The sequence below is a fragment of the Oryza sativa genome, chromosome 5 (assembly GCF_034140825.1).
Source record: "Oryza sativa Japonica Group chromosome 5, ASM3414082v1".
Lineage (NCBI taxonomy): Eukaryota > Viridiplantae > Streptophyta > Magnoliopsida > Poales > Poaceae > Oryza > Oryza sativa.
Window position 1 is genome coordinate 220,890 of NC_089039.1, and position 23,921 is coordinate 244,810.

The 23,921-nt window shown below is 48.3% G+C and overlaps 4 protein-coding genes across 5 annotated transcripts; all 4 read left to right on the forward strand.

The window, feature by feature from the left end:
• The first annotated feature begins 496 nt into the window (after positions 1–496).
• LOC4337546 (formin-like protein 14) lies at positions 497–4,550 on the forward strand. The gene is made up of 4 exons (NM_001420026.1): positions 497–2,127; positions 2,242–2,402; positions 3,147–3,391; positions 3,605–4,550. Exons 1-4 carry the CDS (start codon positions 785–787, stop codon positions 4,346–4,348), a joined length of 2,493 nt encoding a protein of 830 aa, NP_001406955.1. The 5' UTR covers positions 497–784; the 3' UTR covers positions 4,349–4,550.
• A 1,405-nt stretch (positions 4,551–5,955) lies between these two features.
• Positions 5,956–13,273, forward strand: LOC4337547 (vacuolar sorting protein 3). Of its 2 annotated transcripts, XM_015784801.3 has the most exons (15): positions 5,956–6,982; positions 7,246–7,521; positions 8,253–8,449; positions 8,538–8,679; positions 8,859–9,137; positions 9,216–9,288; positions 9,606–9,654; positions 10,444–10,708; positions 10,851–10,906; positions 11,052–11,120; positions 11,303–11,414; positions 11,957–12,046; positions 12,230–12,400; positions 12,724–12,778; positions 12,865–13,273. In XM_015784801.3, the coding sequence occupies exons 1-15, from the start codon at positions 6,044–6,046 to the stop codon at positions 12,894–12,896; spliced, it is 2,805 nt and encodes a 934-aa protein (XP_015640287.1). In that variant the 5' UTR covers positions 5,956–6,043; the 3' UTR covers positions 12,897–13,273. The 2 variants fall into 2 exon arrangements, with proteins under 2 accessions (XP_015640287.1, XP_015640286.1); XM_015784800.3 differs by having other exon boundaries at positions 12,724–13,273.
• A 529-nt stretch (positions 13,274–13,802) lies between these two features.
• On the forward strand, positions 13,803–15,197 carry LOC4337548 (polygalacturonase inhibitor-like). Its single transcript, XM_015782802.3, has one exon. The coding sequence runs from the start codon at positions 13,920–13,922 to the stop codon at positions 14,964–14,966; it is 1,047 nt and encodes a 348-aa protein (XP_015638288.2). The 5' UTR covers positions 13,803–13,919; the 3' UTR covers positions 14,967–15,197.
• A 2,511-nt stretch (positions 15,198–17,708) lies between these two features.
• LOC4337549 (polygalacturonase inhibitor) lies at positions 17,709–18,802 on the forward strand. The gene has a single exon (XM_015782636.3). The coding sequence runs from the start codon at positions 17,777–17,779 to the stop codon at positions 18,704–18,706; it is 930 nt and encodes a 309-aa protein (XP_015638122.1). The 5' UTR covers positions 17,709–17,776; the 3' UTR covers positions 18,707–18,802.
• Positions 18,803–23,921: the final 5,119 nt, after the last annotated feature.

The window sequence follows — 23,921 nt, forward strand, 5'->3', positions numbered from 1 at the left end:
ATGTCGAAAACAATCTTACAGCAAATCTATTATATTAGTAGATTAGTTTTAATATAAATTATTCTTGGGCCATTTACATGTCACGCTGTAAATACATTCAGGTTATCTATAATTTTTATATATTTAAGTTAAACGGTTGATATTATTATTTGTAAGAGTTTTGTAAAAAAAAATAGATGTAGGCTGTGTTTAGTTGGATCCAAAGTTTGGGTTTTGGTTGAAATTAGATATGATGTGACTGAAAAGTTATGTGTATGACATGTTGATGTGATAGAAAAGTAGTGAAGTTTAGATCCACACAGCCGTAGTAGTGCTCATTCAGAAATAAAGCTGTAGCCGAAGAAACAGCAGGTTGCATTTTCGGTTTCATTTGTCCATTTTATTTAAACTAAAGAGAGACAACACTGACAGGAAAAGGACACCAGTTTTCAAGAGTGGAGGTGCTACTACTACTAGTGGCTAATAAAATGCATTTCCCACTGGTAATAATCCATCACCAGTGAGAAAGAAGACCTCTTTAATTGTATTCCCAAGACAACAAGACACGGAGGCGCAGGCAGAGCAAGAGGAAGGGAGGAGGAGGAGCACTCACCAAGAATCCAATAACCAAGCAAAGATGCTGCCGCTGCCGTTCCTGCCACCGTCTTAGCTGGCCCCCCTACACTGGCCAGGGCCAGGATCATCACTGCACTTGTGCACAGTCTCTGTGAGGAGAGGAGGGAGTAGAGAAACCTCCCCAAAACCCATCCTTTGTTTTTGCACTTGCAACGGCAAACCTACCTCCATGGCGATGGCAATGGCAATGCCGTCGTCTTCCCCACCCCTCTTCTTCTCCTTGCTCAATCTCATGCTGCTGCTTCTTCTTCTTGCACCCTACTGCAGCGCCGTCTCCGTCCCCAACAACAACACCCACCACCGCTCCTCCTCCCCAACCCAAACCACCTTGCAGCAGCTCCACTCTCCCGACTCTCCTCCTCCTCCACCTCTCCCCACCCCCACTGTCACCACGCCCACCCCTCCACCTCCGCCCCCTGCGCCCCGGCCTCCTCGCCGCCACCATCGCATCCCGCCACCGCCACCGCCTCTCCTCCCCACTCCTCCACCGCCACCCGCTTCGATATCGCCAACGCCCGCACCGCCACTTCCCCCGCCGCCGGCGCCAGCACCACCTCCCACACCCACACCCAAGTTCCCCTCCTCCTCCGCCAACCCCTCTCCCCCCGACGCCTACCCCTTCACCAACTACCCTTTCTTCCCCAACTTCGCCGCCCCGCCACCCCCTACCCAGCAGCAGCAGCAGCAGCCATCCGGCGACGGCGGCCTACCCACTTTCCCGGCCAACATCTCCACTCTCGTCCACCCCACCCAGCGCCCACCCCGCCGCTTCCCTGTCCTCCAGGCCCTCCTCCTCTCCTTCCTTTCCCTCTGCCTCCTCCTCCTCTCCGCCCTCCTCTCCCTCCACCTCTTCCGCCGCCTACGCCACCGCCACCATTCCCACTCCCACCCAAACGCTCGCTCGCCCTCATCCCGTTCCGGAGCCACCAACCACCACCACGATGACGACGGAGACGGCGATGAGGAGGGACGCCGCCTCAAGCCGCCGCCAATGCCCACCTCCTCCTCCAACCCCAGCACCGAGTTCCTCTACCTCGGCACCCTCGCCGCCCCGCCGCAACAGCCGCCCCCGACCACCTCCCATCTCCGTCCGGGATCGCCAGAGCTCCGCCCTCTCCCGCCGCTCCCACGCGTCGGCCCACCTTCCGGCGAGTTCGCATCCCGGAGCTCCGCCTCCGACCCCAGCACCGCGCCACCCGCCGCCGCCGAGGCCTCCTCCTCCTCGCTATCCCCTTCCTCGCCGTCGGCCTCCTCCCCCACGCTCGGCTCCAGCCCTGTCCATCTCCGCCCGCCCTCCATCCCGCAGCCGCGTGGCCGAGCCCCCAATCCATCGCCCCCCAAGCGGAGGCCGCAGCCTCCGGAGCCAATGGCAGCGCACGCCTGGAACCCCTTCGTCCCCATGCCGCCTCAAGCACCTCCTTCGGAAGAGGAGGAGGAACACTCGCCGTCCGAGAAGAGCATGCGCAAGTCGCGGCCTTTGCACTCGGATAAGCTAAAGCCCGGGTCTTTGCAGTAAGATGCACCCCCAATGCAACCACTCAATTTTGATCTCAACTTGCTAACTTTTTTTTTAAAAGAATTATTTCGATTTGATGGCTTCCTGTTGCTTTTCCTGTTAATTTGCAGCATGAAGGATGAGATGATCCACCTATATCTGAACAACTCCATGGCGGCGGCGATGCCGAGGGAGGTGTGCTTACTGGGCGCTCCGAGGTGCCATGGCATTGGAATGCTGGTGGGAGCATTGGGTATTTCCAAGGAGCAAGTGCGCGAAGCCATCTTGGAAGGTATGTGTGGCTGCTTCTTCCTAGCAATTGGATTTGGCGCGCAATGTTGTGCTCTTGAATTATGCTGTCTAAAGTTGTCATCTTTCTGAATGAAACTAGTGTTCACCTATTGTGGGGGCCTTTGGAATGGGTGGCTGTTACCATTGGCCATATTTGCGATGCATTATTATGCCCACCATCAACGATGAATAGATGATGCATGGTGCCTCTGTCCTTTCAACTTTGGTTGCCTTTTCACCAGTTATATTGCACAATTTGGTTCAGTGATTGTTTCTTGCCCTGTGATTGTCCCACATGGCCTGATTAGCTGACTGAAATAGTTTATTTCACAACCCGCCCTTTTGACATAGGTGCACATGAAATTTCCTTGTTCCCTTGTGATCGTCTGATCTCTTCTTTGTAGTTGCCTCCTCTTTGTGTAAAGGGGGAAAAACACTTGTTTTCAGTATTTTGCATCCTCTGGTATCAATATAGTACTGGCCACATTTTTCCAATATTGCCATATTGGTATAGACTTTTTTTGGTGACTATGTGTTTCCCTGTGGTGGGCTTCTGTATTTTGATTCAGCAACGTAGATCTGCATTCAAGTTGTTACAAACATCATAGCTAATCAGTTATTGAGCCTGATAACATTATTTGTTCACTTTTCATGCTATGCCTTAATACAATATGGGTACGGTTTGCACTGTTAATTCCTGCCGTTTGGGAGTTGACATGGTTTAATTTGTGTTTGCTGGATATAGGTAATGCACATGGTTTGGGAGTTGAAGCCTTGCGAATGCTCATGCAAATGGTCCTCACCAATGAGGAAGAGCTTAAACTGAAATATTTCAAAGATGATCTATCCACCAAACTTTGCCCTGTGGAAGCTTTTCTAAAGGCAGTGCTGGATATTCCATTTGCGTTCAAGAGAATGGATGCTATGCTCTATGTTGCCAACTTCTATTTGGAGGTCAATCAGCTCAGAATGTCATATGCTACTCTTGAGGTATAGTTGAGCCCTTGGTTGAATATTTTGTACAAATTGTTTTGCACCCTTTGTTGAAAGAAGCAAAACAAAACTTTCATATGCAATTGGGTATTATGCATATCAATATTTACACAAATGATTTGAATCTGTGAACGGAATAGACCCTCACTTACTGTTTCCTTGTTTATAGTATTACTCATCTCTGAGGGTTTCTTATCGTTTTTCATACAGGCAGCTTGCCAGGAGCTGAAAAACAGCAGGTTGTTCCACAAGGTCCTTGAGGCTGTTTTGAACTTTGGCAACTTGATGAGTATCGATACAGGATCTCCGAATTCACATGCCATGGAACCCAACACTCTGCTGAAGATCGTTGATGTGAAAGGAGCTGATGGCAAGGCTGCTCTCCTGCAATTTGTTGTCCATGAAATTGTGAAACCTGAAGGCCACAGTCCGGTGTGCAAAACGAATGCAAATACTACTCAGCAGTATGATGTGGAATACAGAAAACATGGTCTTCAGGTTGTGTCAAAACTTGCGGCTGAGCTGAGCAATACCAAGAAAGCTTCATCCATCGATATGATGAAGCTCAGCAGAGATGTTTCAGAGCTCGGCGTAGGGCTTGGAAAGATCCACGACGTGTTGAGGCTAAACAGCATGGTGACCTCAGCGGACAGCGCGAGGCGGTTCCACAACACAATGAGCATGTTCCTGAGGCAGGCAGAGGAGGAGATCCTGAAGCTCCAGGCGCAAGAGAGCATCTGCCTGTCTTGTGTGAAGGAGGTGACTGAGTACTTCCATGGTGAATTGAGCAGCGGCGACGAAGGGCACATGGCGAGAGTTTTTGGCAGTGTGAGGGAGTTCCTTGCCATGCTGGACCGAATCTGTAAAGAAGCTGGAGAGGAGATGAAGAGCAGCGGCTGGATGATGGGTAGAGACTGGAATATGGCTGCCCCAATGGGAATGACAACGCCTTGAGCTGCAGCAATGCTGGCATATTTGTTATGTTACGGTCATCTCATCTCTTTGTTACTAATAATTTTGTAGCATATATGAATGGAGATTATGTTTCCTAGCGTACAATCAATGGCACCTATAACTATATGTATGTAATGTACTCCATCTTCTTGTATAAAGTACTACTAGTAGCAAGCATACCGGTATGGTATGGATCTTTTCTATTTTATCATTCCTTGGGTATGTCTATTTTGATGATAATGCTTAGCGGTGGTTTATTGGTTCTTGTTCTTCATCTCTAGCGGGATGAATAAGCTCAAAATTAGACATGGTTTAATTGGTGAAGTTTTCTATAGGTAGGTAACTATATTGATGATAGGAAATGTAAATGGACTATCCTGGTAAAAAAATATTTAATGTTTGGAACAGAATCTGATTAAACTTTTACAGTTTTTCTGATAATAAATACCCGTGCCAAGTATACCTTTAAACTGAATATTTAGAGATTTTTTATGGTTGAAATTTGAAAATCTTATCACGAATATCGAATATTTTAGACCAAAGTGTACTAAAATAATCAAATATTACTCATATAGTATTAGATTTGTTTATTAAGAGACGAAGGGAATATGCTAAATGGAGAAGTTTAGAGTGTAAATGGTGGAGATTTGAATGGATTTCGGGTTAAGGAGTTGTAGTGGCGTCTATCACCAACAGCAAAGACTTGCTGGTGAACTCTTCCTTTGATGGGAGTTAACACTGTTACAGAGAGAGAAGAGAAGGTCTTCTTCTTCCTTTGATTTGTGTCGATCACTCTTGCCCAGCTATGTATGCCTAGCGCCGCCGCCACGTCGATTTGCCTCATCCAATTAATTGCAAAAATCGATTCTCCACTACTTTCTTTTGAATTTTCTTTTCAGTTCAGAATTTTCTTTTCAGTTCGTCATTTTTTATCCTGAGTTTTATGGATTGCTTCGATTTTGATAAAAAATCGAAAAAGAGGATCACTTCGATTTTGATAAAAAAAATCAAAAAAGAGGATCGAGTGGATCAAAATATCTCAACAATTTTGGAGATTGAGAAAGATTCGACCGCATTTGATGGAGAGGATCGACTTCGTCATGGTACGGACATGAGACTGTTCGAGCAGGGCCTACAACAATACTTGTGGGTTGAGCTGAAAAGAGGTAGGCCAGACACGAGACTGTTTGAGCTGAGCCTACAGCTTCACTTGTGGGCTGAGCCGAAGAGAGATATGCCGAGCAGTGAAGGTAGCAGCTGAAAAGGAAGGAAGGAATGAACGTTCGGTCCAAAAACAAGGAAGCATTCGGTCCAAAATCAAGGGAGCTTAATGTACATGATAAAAAATGTTTTTACCCGTTGCAACGCACAGGTATTTTTTTTATTACTACGGATAATAGATTTATTTATTTTGAGACGGAGATAGTATGCTAAATGGAGAAGTTTAGAGTGAAAATTGTGAAGATTTGAATGAATTTCGGGATAAAGAGTTGTATATCTCTCGCCAACAACAAAGTCACCAACTAACTAAGTTGTTAGACTTGTTGGTCTAATCTAATCGGAGTTAACACTGTTACAAGAGAGAAGAGACTAGTAGTTGTTTGGTCGTCTTCTTCCTTCGACTCGAAGAGATCGATCACTCTAGTCTTCCCCAGCTATCTATGGCGTCCCCCTGCTCCCAACCCTAGCTCACCCATGGGATCCAACACTCCACCCTCCCGCGCCGCCCTCGAGCCCTTCGCCACCCTCGACCCCGCCGCCCTCGCCGGCCTCCCAGCCTCCTCCCCGCTCACCGTCCGCTCCGCCGCCATCTCCTCCCCATACCTCTACCTCGGCACCGGCGGCGGCAAGCTCCTCCTCTTCACCCTCGATTCCCCCTCCCCCGACTTCCTCCGCCTCCTCCCCATCGGCCCCACCCGCCCCGTCTCCGCCATCCTCCCCCTCCCCGCCGTCGCCCGCCTCCTCCTCCTCGCCGACGGCCTCCTCCTCCTCGCGGACCCCCTCCTCTCCCGCCCCGTCCGCCGCCTCGGCTCCGTCCGCAACGTTGCCGCCGTCGCCGCCCGCGCCTCCGAATCCGACGATGATCGCCCCTCCTGCTCCCTCGCGGTCTCCGTCGGGAAGAAGCTGCTCCTCGTTGACCTCACCCTACACGACGCCGACGAGTTGGAGGTGCGGACGCGTGACATCGCCCTCGTCGATGGCGTCAAGGCGCTCGCTTGGGTCGGGGACTCCGTCTTCGTCGGCACTGCCTCGGGCTACTCGCTCTTCTCCACCACGAACGCCCAAGGTGGCGATATATTCACGCTCCCTGAGTCCTCCAGGCCACCCAGGGTGAAGCCCCTGTCCGGGGGCGACGAGGTCATGCTGCTCGTCGACAATGTCGGGGTCGTCGTGGACCGATCGGGGCATCCCGTTGGAAGCAGCTTCGTCTTTAACACCACGCCGGATTGTATAGCGGAGGTGTACCCCTATGTTGTTGTTGCCGGGGACTCCAAGGTAGATGTCTACAGAAGAAAGAACGGCGCACATTTGCAGGCTATTCCTTTTGCAAGGCCTGGTACAGGTGGACTAATTGTAGCGAGCGAGGATGCCGGAATTGGCAGCGACGTAGTTGTGATTGCTACGGCTTATAAGGTAACGTAGGTATGTCAACTCATCCATCGGTGCAACTTGACTCAAAATTTCCAATCTGCTCTACCGGATTGCTTAGCTACTGAGCTGCGTTCTGTGTTTGTTAGTAATACTCAATAATTACAATTTCCAATGACAAGACAATGATTTTGTATGCTCAAGTGAAACCCTGACAATGGATTCTCTCATAAATGTGCAGCGCCATTTTATCATGTCGATTTTGTATCACACACTGTACTTATGGACACATTTATTGGCTTGGCCAGGTATTTTGCTACCGTAAAGTATCAGCGGTGGAACAGATCAAGGCACTACTACGAAGAAAGAGTTATGCAGAAGCTATTTCTTTGTTACAAGAGTTCGAGGCCGATGGGGAAATCTCAAATGACATGATTTCCTTTGTGCATGCACAACTTGGATTCTTGTTGTTTTTCGACTTGCGTTTCGAGGATGCTGTAAATCATTTCTTGCTCTCGGAAACTATGCAACCAGCAGAAATATTTCCATTCATCATGCGGGACCCTAATCGTTGGTCAGATCTGGTATGCCTCATTACCACATGTTAATTGTAATGCTGTATCTCCTCGTTGATTTCTATAAGGCATATTTTGATTTAAAAAGTCAAACGTTGTAGATTTTGACCAAAAACTAGACAAGTTACAAATACCAGTTCAAAATGTTTTCACACAATTTTGGTTCTATTTAGAATATATTTTATGACAAAAAAAATCCATGCTCAAGGTTTAACACTGTAGACTCTTTGAAATCAAAATACGCCTTGTAAAATCCACTGGCCACTGGGTATAAATAAGACAACTGTTTTAACACATTCCTTGTTTTATGTTTTATCCTGTAATGTGCTCGAGGAGCTGACTAACTGCACAACCTTTCTCATGATACTCTCTTAACCTTTTCTTCTGTATGTGAAAAGTTCATGTTGAATGCTGCAACTTCTTTTATCTCTTTAATGTGGTTTTCAATGGATAAGACTTTATTAATTTCTTGATATATGAACCCGTTCCTCTTGAGTATCAACATGAGCTGGTTCCTTCAAATTTGAGCGTAAAGCTTATATTGGTAGGCACATCTGTTAAGTTTTGATCTGCTAGATTAATTTGTCAACATATTTTTGTAATTGTCAAATGGAATCTGTAGTTTTCATCACCTAACATACTGATTAAGTTCTCAAGACAAACTGCTCATCTTCCACTATGACTGGCTGCCTTTTGTATTCAGCAGTTTTTTATCTGATTGTGAACTTTGTAAATTTTAGGTGCCAAGAAAGCGTTATTGGGGCTTGCATGCTCCCCCAAAGCCTCTTGAAGAAGTTATTGATGATGGGCTAGTAACACTTCAACAGGCATTGTTTCTCAAAAAGGCAGGTGTGGACACAGTTGTGGATGATGATTTCCTTTCAAATCCACCAAGCAGAGCTGATCTGCTGGAAGTAGCAATCAGAAATATTATCAGGTTTGCTCATTCACGACATTTTTTATTCATTACGAATTGCAAATAAGCTGCTCCATCCAGCTGATGTCTGAATGCTATATGAAACTAGGTACCTGTGTGCATCCCGAGAGAAGGATTTATCTTCTTCAGAGATGGAAGGGGTTGATACTCTTCTGATGTATCTTTATAGAGCTCTCAATCTTGTTGATGACATGGAGAAGCTTGCATCATCTCAGAATAGCTGTGTTGTGGTATGTAAATCCTTTAAACATCTGCAACCTTGAAGCGTTTAAGACTGTTACACACCTACGATACTTAAATCGACATTAACTCTTCATTTGAGAACAGTACATAACTACATATAGTTCAGTGATATTCTTATGTGTTCAAATTAAAAAAAAGATACAATAAAAATACTATGGTGGTGCAGGAGGAACTAGAATCACTTTTGGATGACTCTGGACATCTGCGGACGCTTGCATTCTTATATGGCAGTAAAGGAATGTGCTCCAAATCCCTTGGTATCTGGCGTATCTTAGCAAGGAATTACAGCACTGGTTTGTGGAAGGATCATGCAATCCTACCTGAAACTGACTCTCTTGAAACTTCTGTTGGTAAAATGTCTGGTGAGGAAATTGCTGCCGTTGAAGCCTCCAAGATACTTCAAGCATCATCTGATCAGGACCTTGTTCTGGAGCATCTTGGATGGGTATTTACTTCACACTAAGGACTTCATGATCAATGATCTGTTCCACTTTGTGTACTTCTACTGACTATTTGCGTTTAGGTGGCAGACATTGATCAAGAGCTTGCAACTGCAATTTTAACATCTGAAATGAGGGAAAAACAGCTTTCTCCTGGTAATTGCTTTGTTTTAGATAAACCACTATACCAGTGTGCCTTTTATGGCTTATCCATGGCAGATCAACACAATTTCCAGTTTTTTTTCTCCTTTTGACTTATGAATGTGTATATAACATAGTGTGGATGGTAGTAGGCATATGTAATCATGGATCGATGGGCTCTCTTTCTCCTATTTTAGAACTAACAATATTTTCACTATATCAGCCTATATTGCATCCAGAAAATTGTGTTTGCTACTTAGGGCTGCTAGGAAACTTTTTTGGGTGTAACTAACATGCGTTAACATTTATTCTGGATGATTGTTATTCTACAGAAAAGGTTGTTGCTGCCATTGATCCAGAGAAGGTTGGCATTCACCAAAGGTACATATAATGAATCGACAAAATCATTACAAGTTAGAACTCAAGATTCCATGATGATCCTCCAATGATCCTTGTTAAAAAAATGTTAAATAGTAACAGAGTGAATTATGGGTATACGTTGTGCAAGTTTGTTCATTATACAATTGCATGATCATAAACAATGAACTAATAGCAGTTTGTCAGGCTTCTTACTAATTACTTGGTATCTTGGGATCCATCACCACTGTAGAGTGACCTGAACATTGATACGATTGATTGATGATCTTGTCTTTCCATGCCAGATTATTCGAGTAAATGCTGACAATAATAGTTGTAACCAAGGGGGGCCTGTTTGGATCAATTCCATTCCTAGTGTTACCAATTTTTTTGGGCAATGACAAGATTTGTCTATTGCCAAAAATTTTGGCAAGAATGAGTGGGTTCTAATTTGTATGGGCATAAGAGTGATGCCAAATAATTTGGCAATGGCAGTTCTTTAGGTTGCAAACCAAATGGGTGACAAATTTCTTGGTGTTGCCAATTATTTGGCATGGTTGAATTGGGGTATAAATCAAACAGGACCTAAGCGTATTCTAAATATATACGAAGGAAACATAATGAGGCTCAATGAAATAACATATTATGACTTGAAGCTACTGTATCATATGCGTATTATATTAGGTAGTTCTTAATCAAATATAGTTACCATTTGCATGTTTCTTTGAAAGCTCTATGTGTTCTATGCCTTTTGTACTCTTGCTGAATAAATTCCTCAGCTTTTATGAAATCTGAATATGCTAAGTTTTGCAGATATTTGCAATGGTTGATTGAGGAACAGGAATGTGATGAGCCTCACTATCACACGTCATATGCATTGTCCCTCTCCAGATCTGCCATGGACGCAGTCCGTTTGGGATCCAACAATGAAGAGAGAAACAATAAAGAATTTGATTCTGATATGCAGTTCATTTATCTATTGAGGGAAAGGTTGCAATTTTTTTTGCAATCGTCAGATTTGTATGACCCAGAAGAAGTGCTATATGTGATTTCAGAATCTGAGCTATGGCTGGAAAAGGTGATTATACAATTTATTTCTTCCTTCTCGCGTTCCATGCCAGCTCATTTTGTGTCCTACCCATTGAAATTTATGCTTGCTTGATAGTCCTCATCGCTTATATCTGACATATTTGACATAAAAATCTCTTTCCTTCTGGCAGGCTATTTTGTATAGGAAGATGGGCCAAGAGAACATTGTACTTCAGATATTAGCGCTGTAAGATCCTGTGCTGCATTTATTTTTTATTGGTTTGTTGTTACTTGTAAATTTCAGCAGTAATGTTTTGTTTAACTGGACTTGTACACCCCTACAAGTTCTGTTCCCTAACTTTCTTGTTGGTTCTTCTTCATTTATGATGAAGGAAACTGGAGGATAGTGAAGCTGCTGAGCAGTACTGTGCAGAGATTGGTCGAGATGATGCCTATATTCAGTATGTTATTACCTCACTTCAGTATTTATTACATGGTGGCTTGTTAGTATTCTTGGTACATTCTCTATGTTTTGATTTGATTTTAGCTTTTCTATGTTGACTTATTAGTATTACTAGCATAATTTCATGCATCATGACCTTGGTCCTTAGTTCATATTCTCTACATCTTCCTGTGAACTCAGGCTGTTGGATTTGTATCTGGACCCCAAAAATGGGAAAGGACCCATGTTTACAGCAGCCGTTCGACTTCTCCATAACCATGGGGAATCATTGGATCCAATACAAGTGTTGGAGGTACCACTTTCTTACAGAAGTATGATCAGAATCTATTTGATGATATTAATTTGTTATTTGTGATGTGCATGCTAGTTAACATGGGGGCTAGTGTTTCTAGCCCTTGGTAATTTATGATCATGGGGAGTGAGTCTAGAAAAGCAATTTGTGTTGTCCCAGAAAAAATGAGTGTGCACTTGTTCCTTCAGAACAGGATTCCGAACCATCAAATGGTCATTGCCTGAATGTTGTATTTAGTATTTATTACCTTTTTGGGTTCCTGATATTCCTTAATCATCCTGGTCTATAGAGGTCTGCTGTGATCCTTCTCTTTAGGAGTTGATATATAACAAAAGGTAAATGAGATGTCCTGTTTGTTAATCTCTGTGTATTGGTCTTTGAAAGAAATAAAGAATACATGGATAATAGAAAACTGGTGTAGGGGCATCCCACCGTGTTCTTTTATGTTTATATTATCGCTGCTATTGGTATGATCATCCTATTTTGTGCTACTTTTATTAGAACAAGAATTCTGAAGCCTGAGCTATAATTATTTTTGCCAGAGATTATCTGCTGATATGCCTCTTCAGCTAGCATCAGATACAATTTTGCGAATGCTGAGAGCCCGGGTGCACCATCATCGTCAAGGGCAGGTAAACATAATCATTTCCTGTTTTTCAGCCAATGTCTTCTATTGAAATGTGACTGTTTGAGGAACTATTCTGCCTCTGCACTGTTAATATTTCTCTTGAACTCAAACTTGCTCCCAGGTTGGTCTTATCTTTTATGTGAAGTTTGACTTACCATTTTCTCTTTCGCTCTATGCCTATTGATAGGTAGTTCATAATTTATCACGCGCAACGAACCTTGATGCACGGTTGACCAGATTAGAGGAGAGGTCAAGGCATGTGCAGCTAACTGACGAGAGCATATGTGATTCATGTCGAGCTCGCCTTGGCACCAAGCTGTTTGTCATGTACCCAGATGACTCAGTTGTATGCTACAGGGTATGTCAACTCAAAACAATTTTGCTGTTTGGTTTGCTATTTACTTCTTTGAATGAAAACGTGATTGGTTGTTAGATGCATACTCTGGATTATTATCCGATAATGCATTGCAGGTGAATTCTCTCGTACAAAAGCAGCATTATCAAATTAGCTGTGCTTAGCAACTTGGATATTGGACATCTATGGTTTACTTGGATTGCCTAACCCTTTGAGAAATGAGCTGGAACTGCTTGTGCTATTATTTTTTTTCTAGCAGCTGCTTTTGTTTTTAAAAAAACCATGCGCATAAAGTCGTCTAAACATTTTAACATTGTGTTTTTCAGTGCTACCGAAATCAAGGTGATTCTGCATCTCCACATGGACGCAACTTCAGGAAAGGTGGTATATTTAAACAAAGCTGGCTCGTTAGTAGATAACAAAGTTACAAGACAAGGAAACCATGGATGTGCGTGCCTCTGTTTCAGTGCTATGCGTCATGAAAGGAGAGCATATATAATTTGGTGGTGAAGCCTCCCCTTTGCATTTGAAGGAGCATTCAGCAGCGATACGGTCTGAAACCATCTGAAATGAAGCATTATCGTTGATCATGGCGATTGGAGGGAGGCAGAGAGAGCAGTGGTCCTGGAAGGTGATACCGTAGCTTCCGGTGGTCGACCAGAAACCATGATGTTTTTTTGTCCATAGGATTGTTGTTTTGTTTTGATAGGATAAGATGGGCTACATAATTTTAGGTATCGCTAGGATTTAATTTACACTGTAGACAAAACATAAGGCCTTTTGTGTCTAATAGAAGAAAGAAAGATGGAGAGCATTTGCCCCTGTTGGAACAATTAATGTGCTGCAGGCAATAACAATCCAGTTGGTTGGCCATTACGATTCCTGACTCCTGTGCTGAGTGATGAGAATTCAGTGCCTCCTCCCTCACTAGAAGGGCTGTTAATCCGTGAAGCATGCGTGAATACTGGTGTTGCAATTGGCCGTCTGCAACTATCTGTCCACGCAAGTAAGCATCCATCGATGGAAAGGCCGGCGAAATACTAGTAAATGCATATCCATGTCAGTCAGATTCAGATCACATGAGGTTAGGTCCGCAATGCAAATGCTACTACTGGGTGAAATATCTGAGCAATTAGTAAGTGAATGTCGCTACTGCATTGGCGTTGCATGGCCTGGCCTGCCTCCATGTATCTTTGTCGCGCACTTGCCTGCGCTTTTTCCCAATATTTTAATCCAAAATTATCTATCTTAATTAGCTTCTTTATCTCTGTCTCAGTAGTGCAGGTGCTCCCAACTTAATAACCTTTTAACACCTGAAAAAGAAGATCTCTTTTCAGTCGAGAGAGAGAGCAGGGCCCAGGCGAGGCTATATATACACGGCATTGCATGCACCATATGCATCTCAATATCTCTTGCGACCTCACTCCAATTGCACAAACATACATACATACATACATACTCGATCAGTCGGCAATTGATTAAGCAGCTAGCTCAAGCTGGTAAAATTAAACGACCAATATATATGATGATGATGATGACCATGGATGTGAAGCTCCTGCTGCTGCTGCTGCTGTCCGTCCTCCTCCTGTCTGCTGCCTCCATGGCCAAGGACGACGATGAGCAGCAGCAGAAGGTGCAATGCCATGAGGACGACGAGGCGGCGCTTCTGGCCATCGACGACGCCCTCGGGAACCCCTACAATTTGGCGTCGTGGACGCGCAACACCTCCTGCTGCGACTGGTACGACGTGGACTGCGACCAGGACTCTGGCCGCGTCGTCTCCCTCTCCGTCTTCCAGGACACCAACCTCACCGGCGCCATCCCCGACGCCATCGCCAACCTCACCCACCTCCGCACCCTCCTCCTCCACCACCTCCCCAGCCTCTCCGGCCCCATCCCCGACTCCCTCGCCGCCCTCACCGACCTCACCCACCTCACCATCTCCTGGACCGCCGTCTCCGGCCCCGTCCCCTCCTTCCTCGCCAACCTCACCTCCCTCACCATGCTCGATCTCTCCTTCAACTCCCTCACCGGCCTCATCCCGCCCTCCCTCGCCGCCCTCACCAATCTCTCCGCCATCAACCTCAGCCGCAACCGCCTCTCCGGCCCCATCCCGCCGGGCCTCTTCTCCAACCTGCAGCTGCAGGACGACGACGACGAGGTGTACCTCCGGCTGTCGCACAACAACCTGTCCGGGAGCGTCCCGGCGGACCTGCTGGCGGCGGCGAACCTGGCGCTGGTGGACCTGTCGCGGAACGCGCTGACCGGCGACGCGTCGGCGGTGTTCCGGCGGGCAAGGTACGTGGACCTGTCGCGAAACGGCTTCGTCTTCAACATGTCCGGCGTGGAGTTCGCGGAGGAGACGTACTACGTGGACGTGAGCCACAACGCCATCCGCGGGGGGATCCCGGCGCAGGTGGCCAACCTCACCAACCTGCAGACGTTCAACGTCAGCTACAACAAGATGTGCGGCGCGGTGCCCGCCATGCCCAGGTTCGACGCCTACTGCTACCAACACAACAAATGCCTCTGCGGCGCTCCCCTCGCCACCGCCTGCCGTCGTCGATAAATAATACTACAAAAACATTTATATAAAAACTTTCAACTAAACTACATCTAATCGCTACTTAAAATTAATTATCTGAACTCCTTGTTAAATCCTACTAGTAATTAAGAGTATTGTACTGTGCTAGCTACGACTGGAAAACTGGTAATGTACGGAGAACGAGTGTAAGTGAAGAGAACAATGTTCATGTCGTCTTGCAATATGATCAATCAATCAGCCAACTTTTATATTATAGTTCCAGATGTACTTGAAAGATGAACATTGGAGTGGATATTGCTACTATAAATGTGTTTCATTCAACTTAATTTACAACACACAATAAAACTGATTGTACCAGCAAATACGAAGTTTTCTAACGGGAGTATCTTAAAAAACTGTCGCAAGTTTTTTTTTTTCAAAAACTTTCAGATGTATCTGTAGTATAATTGAAGTGTAATTACATTGTACTAACTACAATGTAATTACGATATAACTTATTAATAAAACTTGAATTCAACAATGGTTTGGTTACATAGTACTGAGATCTTATCTGAAAGTTTTCTAGCAAATCTATTTCTAATTATATGAGCTAGGATTGGGCCATAACCTGGGCCAGCCCATTACGGGTTGGGCCTTGATAGTCGTCAATCCATGGTAGAAAAAAGCAGCCCACAAGGCCATGGGATGCCAGGCTTCGGACAATGGCCTAGGGTACCCGATGCCCGGAAAAGCTAATCCCCGCGCGCGCGTTGCCGGCGCATACTCCGGCCCACACGGCCCATGCACGCACGCGCGCACGCCTCTCTCTCTTTTTTCTTTTTCTTTTGGCGCACCGCCGTCTCTTCTTTTTTCCTTTTTTTTTTCTTTTTTCTGCCACACGGGAGAAAAAATCGTAATTAGTTTACTACTCCCTCCGTCCTAGAATATAAGAGATTTTAAGTTTTTTCTTGCAACGTTTGACCACTCGTCTTATTCAATTTTTTTAAAAATTATTATTTATTTTATTTGTGACTTACTTTATTATCCACAGTATTTTAAGCACAACTTTTCATTTTTTATATTTGCAAAAAAAATTTGAATAATACGAGTGGTCAAATGTTGCAAGCAAAAACTCAAAACCCCTTATATTGTGGGACGGAGGGAGTAATGATTAGTCTCCTATTTTTACTACTGATTAGTTTACTAGTAATTTTTAAATCTTAACTTAAAAATTTTCAAATTTGGACTTGAAAGTTTTCAAATCTCGAGCTAAAAATTTTCAAATCTGGACTTGAAAGTTTTTAAATCTGAGCTCAAAGTTTTCAAATCTCGAGTTGAAAGTTTTCAAAATTTTCAAATCTGGACTTGAAAGTTTTTAAATCTGAGCTCAAAGTTTTCAAATCTCGAGTTGAAAGTTTTCAAAATTTTCAAATCTGGACTTGAAAATTTTCGAATCTCGAGTTGAAAGTTTTTCAAATGTGAGATGAAAAGTTAAAAGTTTTTAAAATTTGACTTAAAAAAAAATTCAAATTTCGAGTTAAAATTTTCAAATCTGGATTTAAAATTTTGAAAATTTGACTTCAGAAATAGATTTCTTTTCAATTTGTTAGTTAAAAAATCTTGTGAAAAAAAGAAAATCCTAACTACTACTGTCATTATCTTAAGCTATAATTATCTAAAACTAATTAATTGATTAGTTAACTATACCTCCTATCTTTAGTCCCGAAACGCGCGTGGGGGGCGCGCACGCCCCAACTAGGCCCCCCCCAATGCCTGAATCGCACTAAACATGCGTGTGCTTATGTAAAGTTAACAAACTAAGGGGAAAAAAAATCAAAGTGTCTTGTAATATGAAACGGGATAGTATAAATTTTAGATAATGGGAAAATGATCATTCTGTCATTTGTACCATACGCATCATCTCCACCATAGATACTCCCTTTGTCTAGAAATATGAGCATTTATAGAAGTCTTATACTCTGACTATCTTAAAAGATTATATTTTTTGAAGCTAGCTAATATCTGACAGATTAGTTCAGATGTCAAAGGATGATCATGCCTTTCATTAAGACTGTTTTCTATGCTTCGACGCTCGGCTAAACTTTTGGCATAGCCAAGCTCTAATACGGGACATTTGCAACTGACAATTGGAGGCATGGTCTCTACTTAAGCATAGAAGAGAAACGAAGATGATAAAGCTTAATTTTGTGGATGGAGCGAGTAGATGCACAAGATAAGAATAGAAAACTGGATATTTGTGGGACAAGAAGATCAATAAGCAAGCAGAAGAATATTATTTGTCCTAGATCAATAAGGTGCTCTGTCCCTGCACAGGCGTGGTAGGCCTGGGTTGACTCTCCATTTGGACAAGTTTGGCAATTTGGCACTGCCAACTTTGACCATTTCATTCTCCCTGGCTTTCCCGTGCTTGCTACAGTATTTGTATTTTATCTCCTACTCCTACTTTGGCTTGGCTGGCTCCCTGGCGGCTTCAAGAAACTGCGTCTGCGGCGCCTCACACTCACATGCATGTGCATTAAATGAGCAGAGCTGTACCCTTCTCATCCGCATGCACGCTTGCATGGGTACGGTGGTCAATGTTTTTTGTTGACTCGCTATTGCATGCGTTGGATTTTTTTTTCAACTTGATTCTTCTTCCTTGCGATTAATTTTCCAAATAATTTCATACAACAAGTCAACAACAACAGTTGATTAATACCAACCATCAAATTAATCTCCCTCTCCCCCTTTCTCTCTATATAACACATCTCATCATCTAGCTCACTCACTGAAATGCCCAACTAAATTGGAGTGGAGGCTACTACCTAATTAATACGATATCCTACAAGAACAAGATGCGCGCCATGGTCGTCGTTCTTGTGCTCGCCGCGGCCGGCGCCGCCGCTGCCACCACGAAGAAGAAGGAGTGCAACGCCGGCGACAAGGCCGCACTGCTGGCCATCAAGAAGGCCCTCGGCGACCCCTACCACTTCGCCTCCTGGACGCCCGACAACCTCTGCTGCGAATGGTACGACGTCACCTGCGACGACACCACCGACCGCGTCGTCGGCCTCTCCGTCTTCCAGGACGCCAACCTCACCGGCACCATCCCCGACGCCGTCGCCGGCCTCACCCACCTCCGCACCCTCACGTGGCACCACCTCCCCCAGATCTCCGGCCCCATCCCGCCGGCGATCGCCAAGCTCAACCGCCTCTCCCTCCTCATCATCTCCTGGACCGCCGTCTCCGGCCCCGTCCCCTCCTTCCTCGGCGGGCTCAAGAGCCTCACCCTCCTCGATCTCTCCTTCAACTCCCTCACCGGCGCCATCCCGCCGTCGCTCGCCGCCCTCCCCTTCCTCAGCGGCATCGACATCAGCCGCAACCGCCTCACCGGCCCCCTGCCGCCGGCGCTCTTCAGCAAGCTCAACACCACGCAGCAGGGCGGCGCCTACCTGAGGCTGTCGCGGAACAACCTCACCGGCGGCATCCCGGCCGAGTACGGCGGCGTGGCGTTCGAGGTGATGGACCTGTCGCGCAACGCGCTGAGCTTCGACATGACCGGGCTGCGGCTGCAGGAAGGGGTGAGCTCGCTGGACCTCAGCCACAACATGCTGTACGGCGGCGTGCCGGCGCAGGTGGCCGGGCTGAGCAGCCTGCAGGACTTCAACGTCAGCTACAACCGCCTCTGCGGCGAGCTGCCCGCCGGCGCCGCGAGGTTCGATCAGTACTCCTTCTTCCACAACAAGTGCCTCTGCGGACCGCCGCTCCCTACTCCCTGCAATTAAGCTCCCATTACTTAATTACTAGCTATGTGGTGAAATTATACATCAGCAATGCAAGCAAAATAAATAAATAAATATATATATATATATATATATATATATATATATATATATATATATATATATATATATATATATATATATATATATATATATATATATATATATATATATATATATATATATATATATATATATATTTGTATAATGATTTTAATAAGTCAAAAACAGATTGATGCATTTGGAAGGAATGATTAATAAAGCTGTGTTCAATTGTTTCTGGGACAATTAATCTTCAATCTTTTTTTTCGCCGGGACGGCGAAGAATGCTGACCGATGTATATTAAGGAAAAGGGGAAAAACTGTACAAATGCAGTACGTCAGAGCACCGCCTTTACAACAAAAAGCAAATTACAAAATCTGTAATCTTTCTAAAGCTGGCACTGCAGCAACATTCAACGAGGTAACTAGCCCTGCTGATTTCCAAGTTTCCCATTCATCACACATGGTCGCACACAACTGCGTGACCGACGAGGCCGTTCCCTCGAAAACCCGTGCGTTGCGCTCTTTCCAAATCAACCATGTAACGAGGATGACCCCGGCGTCAAACGTCTTGCGATCGATCTTCGCAACAGTTTGCCGGGCAGCGAGCCACCAGCCGGCAAAGTCCGAGGACGGCGGCGAGCAGTAGAGGGTCAAACGAGCCTGAACCTGCACCCAAACTTGCTGCGAGAAGGTGCAGGCTTGGAAGATGTGTTGGCAGGACTCTCCATCCTTAGAACAAAGGTGACAAATTGGTGCAAGCTTCCAGCCTCGGCGCTGCAGGTTATCAGCTGTTAAATAGGCATTGCGGACCGCAAGGAACATGAAGAACTTGCATCTTGCTGGTGCGTGGGATTTCCAGATAATCTTGCCGAGCGGGCAGGATGTTCTACCGGCCGAAAGAATAGAGTAGGCAGACCGCACCGAGAAGTCACCATTAGGTGCCGCCTTCCATATCATAGAGTCCGTACTTCTGGAGTCGAGAGAAATCCCGGCTGTCGGTGACATGGGACCGGGGGTATCTTGACTAGAGGTTTGGGGCAGCTGCAGTCACCCACGTGGCCTGACCCCCTCGGGGGGGTCGGGCCCGAGGGTGATGTGGCCGCCCCTCCCTTTGTCTCCCCGAGGGGTCAGGCCGCTCCCGTTTCGGCCCCGAGGGCTGGGGCGCCCCGACCCCCTGTGGGTTTGGCGCCACGTGTGTGGGTTAGGTGAGCACAGCGGCGCTCACCTAACCGCGTTTATTGTGGGTTGGACGAGCGCCCCACGCCGCATTTAATGCAGCGCAGCACACTCGTTCGGTCCGTGACAGGTCACAGTGTGTGACCGGTCATAGACCGGTCAGATCGCGGGTTAGGTGGCAACAGGCGGCCTTTCGCACGCCTCGCCCCGTCCCGTCGGAATGATGAGAGCCTCTATGCACTCGTCCCTAGCCGGAGCCGGCGTGCTGACTCCTGGAGTTAGCACGTCAGTCCCGGCTAGATTCATACCAGGCTTCATCGCAACCATTACAAGGAAGTCATTTTATGAAGAAGGGCTGACGTGTGGCATGCTAAACTGACGCGTGGTAGACAAGAATGACCGGTTTGTGACTGGTCTGACGCCGGTCACGTCATCGGCAGACAACCGTGCTCCCACGTTGCGCCTGCTTCCGGCGGAGTGGAGGTAGGTATGGCCCATCCCATCAGAGGGTCATTCGGACAACAGCCATGGCAAATCTCCGCCCATTAATGAGGGAGTAACAGGGAGATCCCCGGTGTCAGGCGAGTGATGACGCTGGGCCTCACTCAAAGACAAGCTGTGATTTAGCTTCCAGGCGAAGGCGCAAGCTAGTTTTTTCTTTTTTGGGAAGATAGGGTGAGTCCCCACCCAAAAGAAGAGTAGGTAGAAGTGGTGCAGGTGGGATCCCCTTGAGATATAAAAGGAGGACCTTGCCCACTTAAGAACGGGGGAGCTGGGGAAAGAGGGGGGAGAAGACCTGAGCTCGTAGAGGAGAGAAAGAGGAAGAGGGTTTCTAGAGTTTGAACTCTCTTGCTCTCCAGCTCTTTGTAACTCCTTCATACACAGATCCACCAGAACACAGGAGTAGGGTATTACGCTTCTCAGCGGCCCGAACCTGTCTACATCGCCCGTGTCTTGCGCATTTGCTCTCTCACGAAACATTCCATAGATCGAGTGCTTAGAACCTCACCTAGCGCCCCCGGCCGAACCGGCAAAGGGGGGCCCGCGCGGTCTCCCGGTGAGGAGCCCCACGCTCCGTCATCTGGCGCGCCAGGTAGGGGGCGCGTGTGTTTTTCTAAGCCCTCGTCCTCTTTCGTGTGCGCCAAGCTTCTCCCGCTCAGCCCAATGGCCGAACGGGCAGTGGCGCACAACCTCTCTCCGAGCGCTAGCGGTGACGACGGGGAGCAGAACCCGCGCCGTCGAGCTCGTACTCCACCGCCCCCCTCTCGCCGAAGTCTTAGGCGGGAGGAGGCGCTCGAGGGGGTCGAAAGATCCGCGACTTCGCCGCCCACGAGCGATGAAGAAGGACGGCGAGACGGGGAGCGTCGCCTCCTCGTCTACGGCGATGGCAGCACGCCCCAGGGCACGCTCCAAGCTGCGGGCGCGCTCTTGCGTCACCCGCCCGTCGTCCCCGATCCAGAGACTCCAGCCCGACGTTGGCTGGATGACGTGGCCGACTTGGTCATGACGGCGCAGCAGCGCCTAGGCGCCGGTGGGCGGTCCTCCGCCGCCAAGGCCTCTGGCGCTGCTACCGCCGGCTCCGTGTCGTCGAGGGGCGCCATTCCCTCGTCAACGCCTCCGACCCAAGAAGATGTGCGTAGGGGGCCGGATGCCCGCCTCAGTATCGAGCGCCGGCGCAATGGTCGTCGTGCTGCCCACGCAACGGAAGGCGCTTCCTCGTCCGGAGCGCCACTTCGGTTCGGGCGCGGGGGCCAGCCCCCCGTGCCCCCGCTTGGTGGTGTCGGCTGTCGAGCCTTTGTGGCGAGCATTCGGAACGTCCGTTGGCCCCCAAGGTTCCGGCCCACCATCACCGAAAAATATGACGGAAGCGTCAACCCCGCCGAGTTTCTCCAGGTCTACACGACCGGGATCGAGGCCACCGGGGGTGACGACAGGGTCGTGGCGAATTTCTTCCCCATGGCCCTGAAGGGACAGGCGCGGGGTTGGCTAATGAACTTGCCGCCCGCGTCGGTCCACTCTTGGGAGGATTTGTGCCAGCAGTTCACCATGAACTTCCAAGGCACATATGCGCGCCCAGGTGAAGAAGCGGACTTGCATGCGGTACAGCGAAGGGACGATGAGTCTCTTCGCTCGTACATTCAGCGGTTCTGTCAAGTCCGCAACACCATACCATGCATCCCCGCACACGCGGTAATCTACGCGTTCAGGGGGGGCGTGCGGCACAACCGCATGCTCGAAAAGATCGCCTCCAAGGAGCCCCAGACCACCGCAGAGCTTTTTCAGCTCGCGGACCGTGTGGCTCGCAAGGAGGAGGCCTGGACCTGGAACTCCACCGGTTCCGGTGTGGCAGCTTCGGCCGCCCCCGGATCCGCCGCTCGGTTAGGGCGGCGGGACAGGAGGAGGAAAAAGAGGTCGGCCCATTCCGACGACGAGGGTCACGTCCTCGCCGTCGAGGGCGCTTCGCGGGCCACCCGAAAGGGGAGGCCTGCGAGCGACAAAAAGAAGGAGGCCGGCGCTCCCAGCAGGGAGCGCCCGACCGGCAAGTGGTGCGCCGTGCACAACACCTCCCTCCACGACCTCGCGGACTGCCGCGCGGTCAAAAGTTTGGCTAAGCGGACGAGGAAGTGGGAGGAGGAGAGGAGGCAGGAACGCCGTGAGGGCAAGGCCCCGGCGGCTCCCTCCGGCAACCGGCGAAGTGAGGCCAAGCAGAAGGCCCCCGCCGAGGACATCGACGATGGCGACGATGATCTAGGGTTCCAGGAGCCTGGGGGCCACCATCGCCACCGTCGATGGGGGAGCGTGCGCTCACGCTTCTCGTCGGAGCCTCAAGGCCATGAAGCGAGAGCTTCTGGCCGCGGCCCCTACCCATGAGGCGACGCGGCAGACGCGGTGGTCGGAGGTTGCCCTCACCTTCGACCAGACCGACCACCCGCCGTGCGTTGCCCGGGGAGGACAGATCGCGATGGTGGTTTCCCCCACCGTTTGCAACGTGAAGTTGGGGCGTGTCCTCATAGACGGGGGTGCAGCTCTCAACATCCTTTCCCCCGCAGCCTTTGACGCCATCAAGGCCCCGGGGATGGTGCTTCGGCCGTCCCAGCCGATTATCGGTGTGACGCCGGGGCACACTTGGCCGCTAGGTCATATCGACCTCCCGGTCACCTTCGGTGGATCCGCCAACTTCCGCACGGAGCGGGTGAACTTCGATGTGGCGGACCTCAGTCTGCCCTACAACGCGGTCCTGGGGAGGCCCGCGTTGGTGAAGTTCATGGCGGCGGTCCACTACGCCTACCTCCAGATGAAGATGCCGGGCCCCGGTGGCCCCATCTCTGTCCATGGCAACCTCAAAGTCGCGCTTGCTTGTATGGAGCAGCGCGCGGACCACCTCGCCGCCGCGTCCAAGCCCGAGGGTGGCAACGAGAGGCTCAGCACCTCCGTCCCAGCCGCCCCGAGGCAGCGGATGATCACGTGCGACGAGGTCCCGGTCAAGGAGGTTGCCCTGGGCGACGGCCCGTCCAAGACCACACGAATCAGTGGTCTTCTGGACGGCAAATAGGAAGACGCGCTTGTCTCCTTCCTGCGGGCAAACGCCGACGTCTTCGCCTGGAGACCGGCGGACATGCCCGGGGTCCCCAGGGAGGTGATTGAGCACCGTCTCGCCGTGCGGCCGAGCGCAAGGCCGGTCCGGCAGAAAGTGCGGCGGCAGGCCCCGGAACGTCAAGACTTCATCCGCGAGGAGGTGGCGCGACTTCTGGAGGCCGGATTCATCCGAGAGGTTATCCATCCCGAGTGGCTGGCGAACCCGGTCGTCGTTCCCAAAGCGAACGGCAAGCTTCGGATGTGCATCGACTACACCGACCTTAACAAGGCATGTCCTAAGGACCCTTACCCCCTGCCACGCATAGATCAGATTGTCGACTCCACCGCGGGGTGCGACCTTTTGTGTTTTCTAGATGCATACTCTGGTTATCATCAGATTCGCATGGCTAGGGAGGATGAG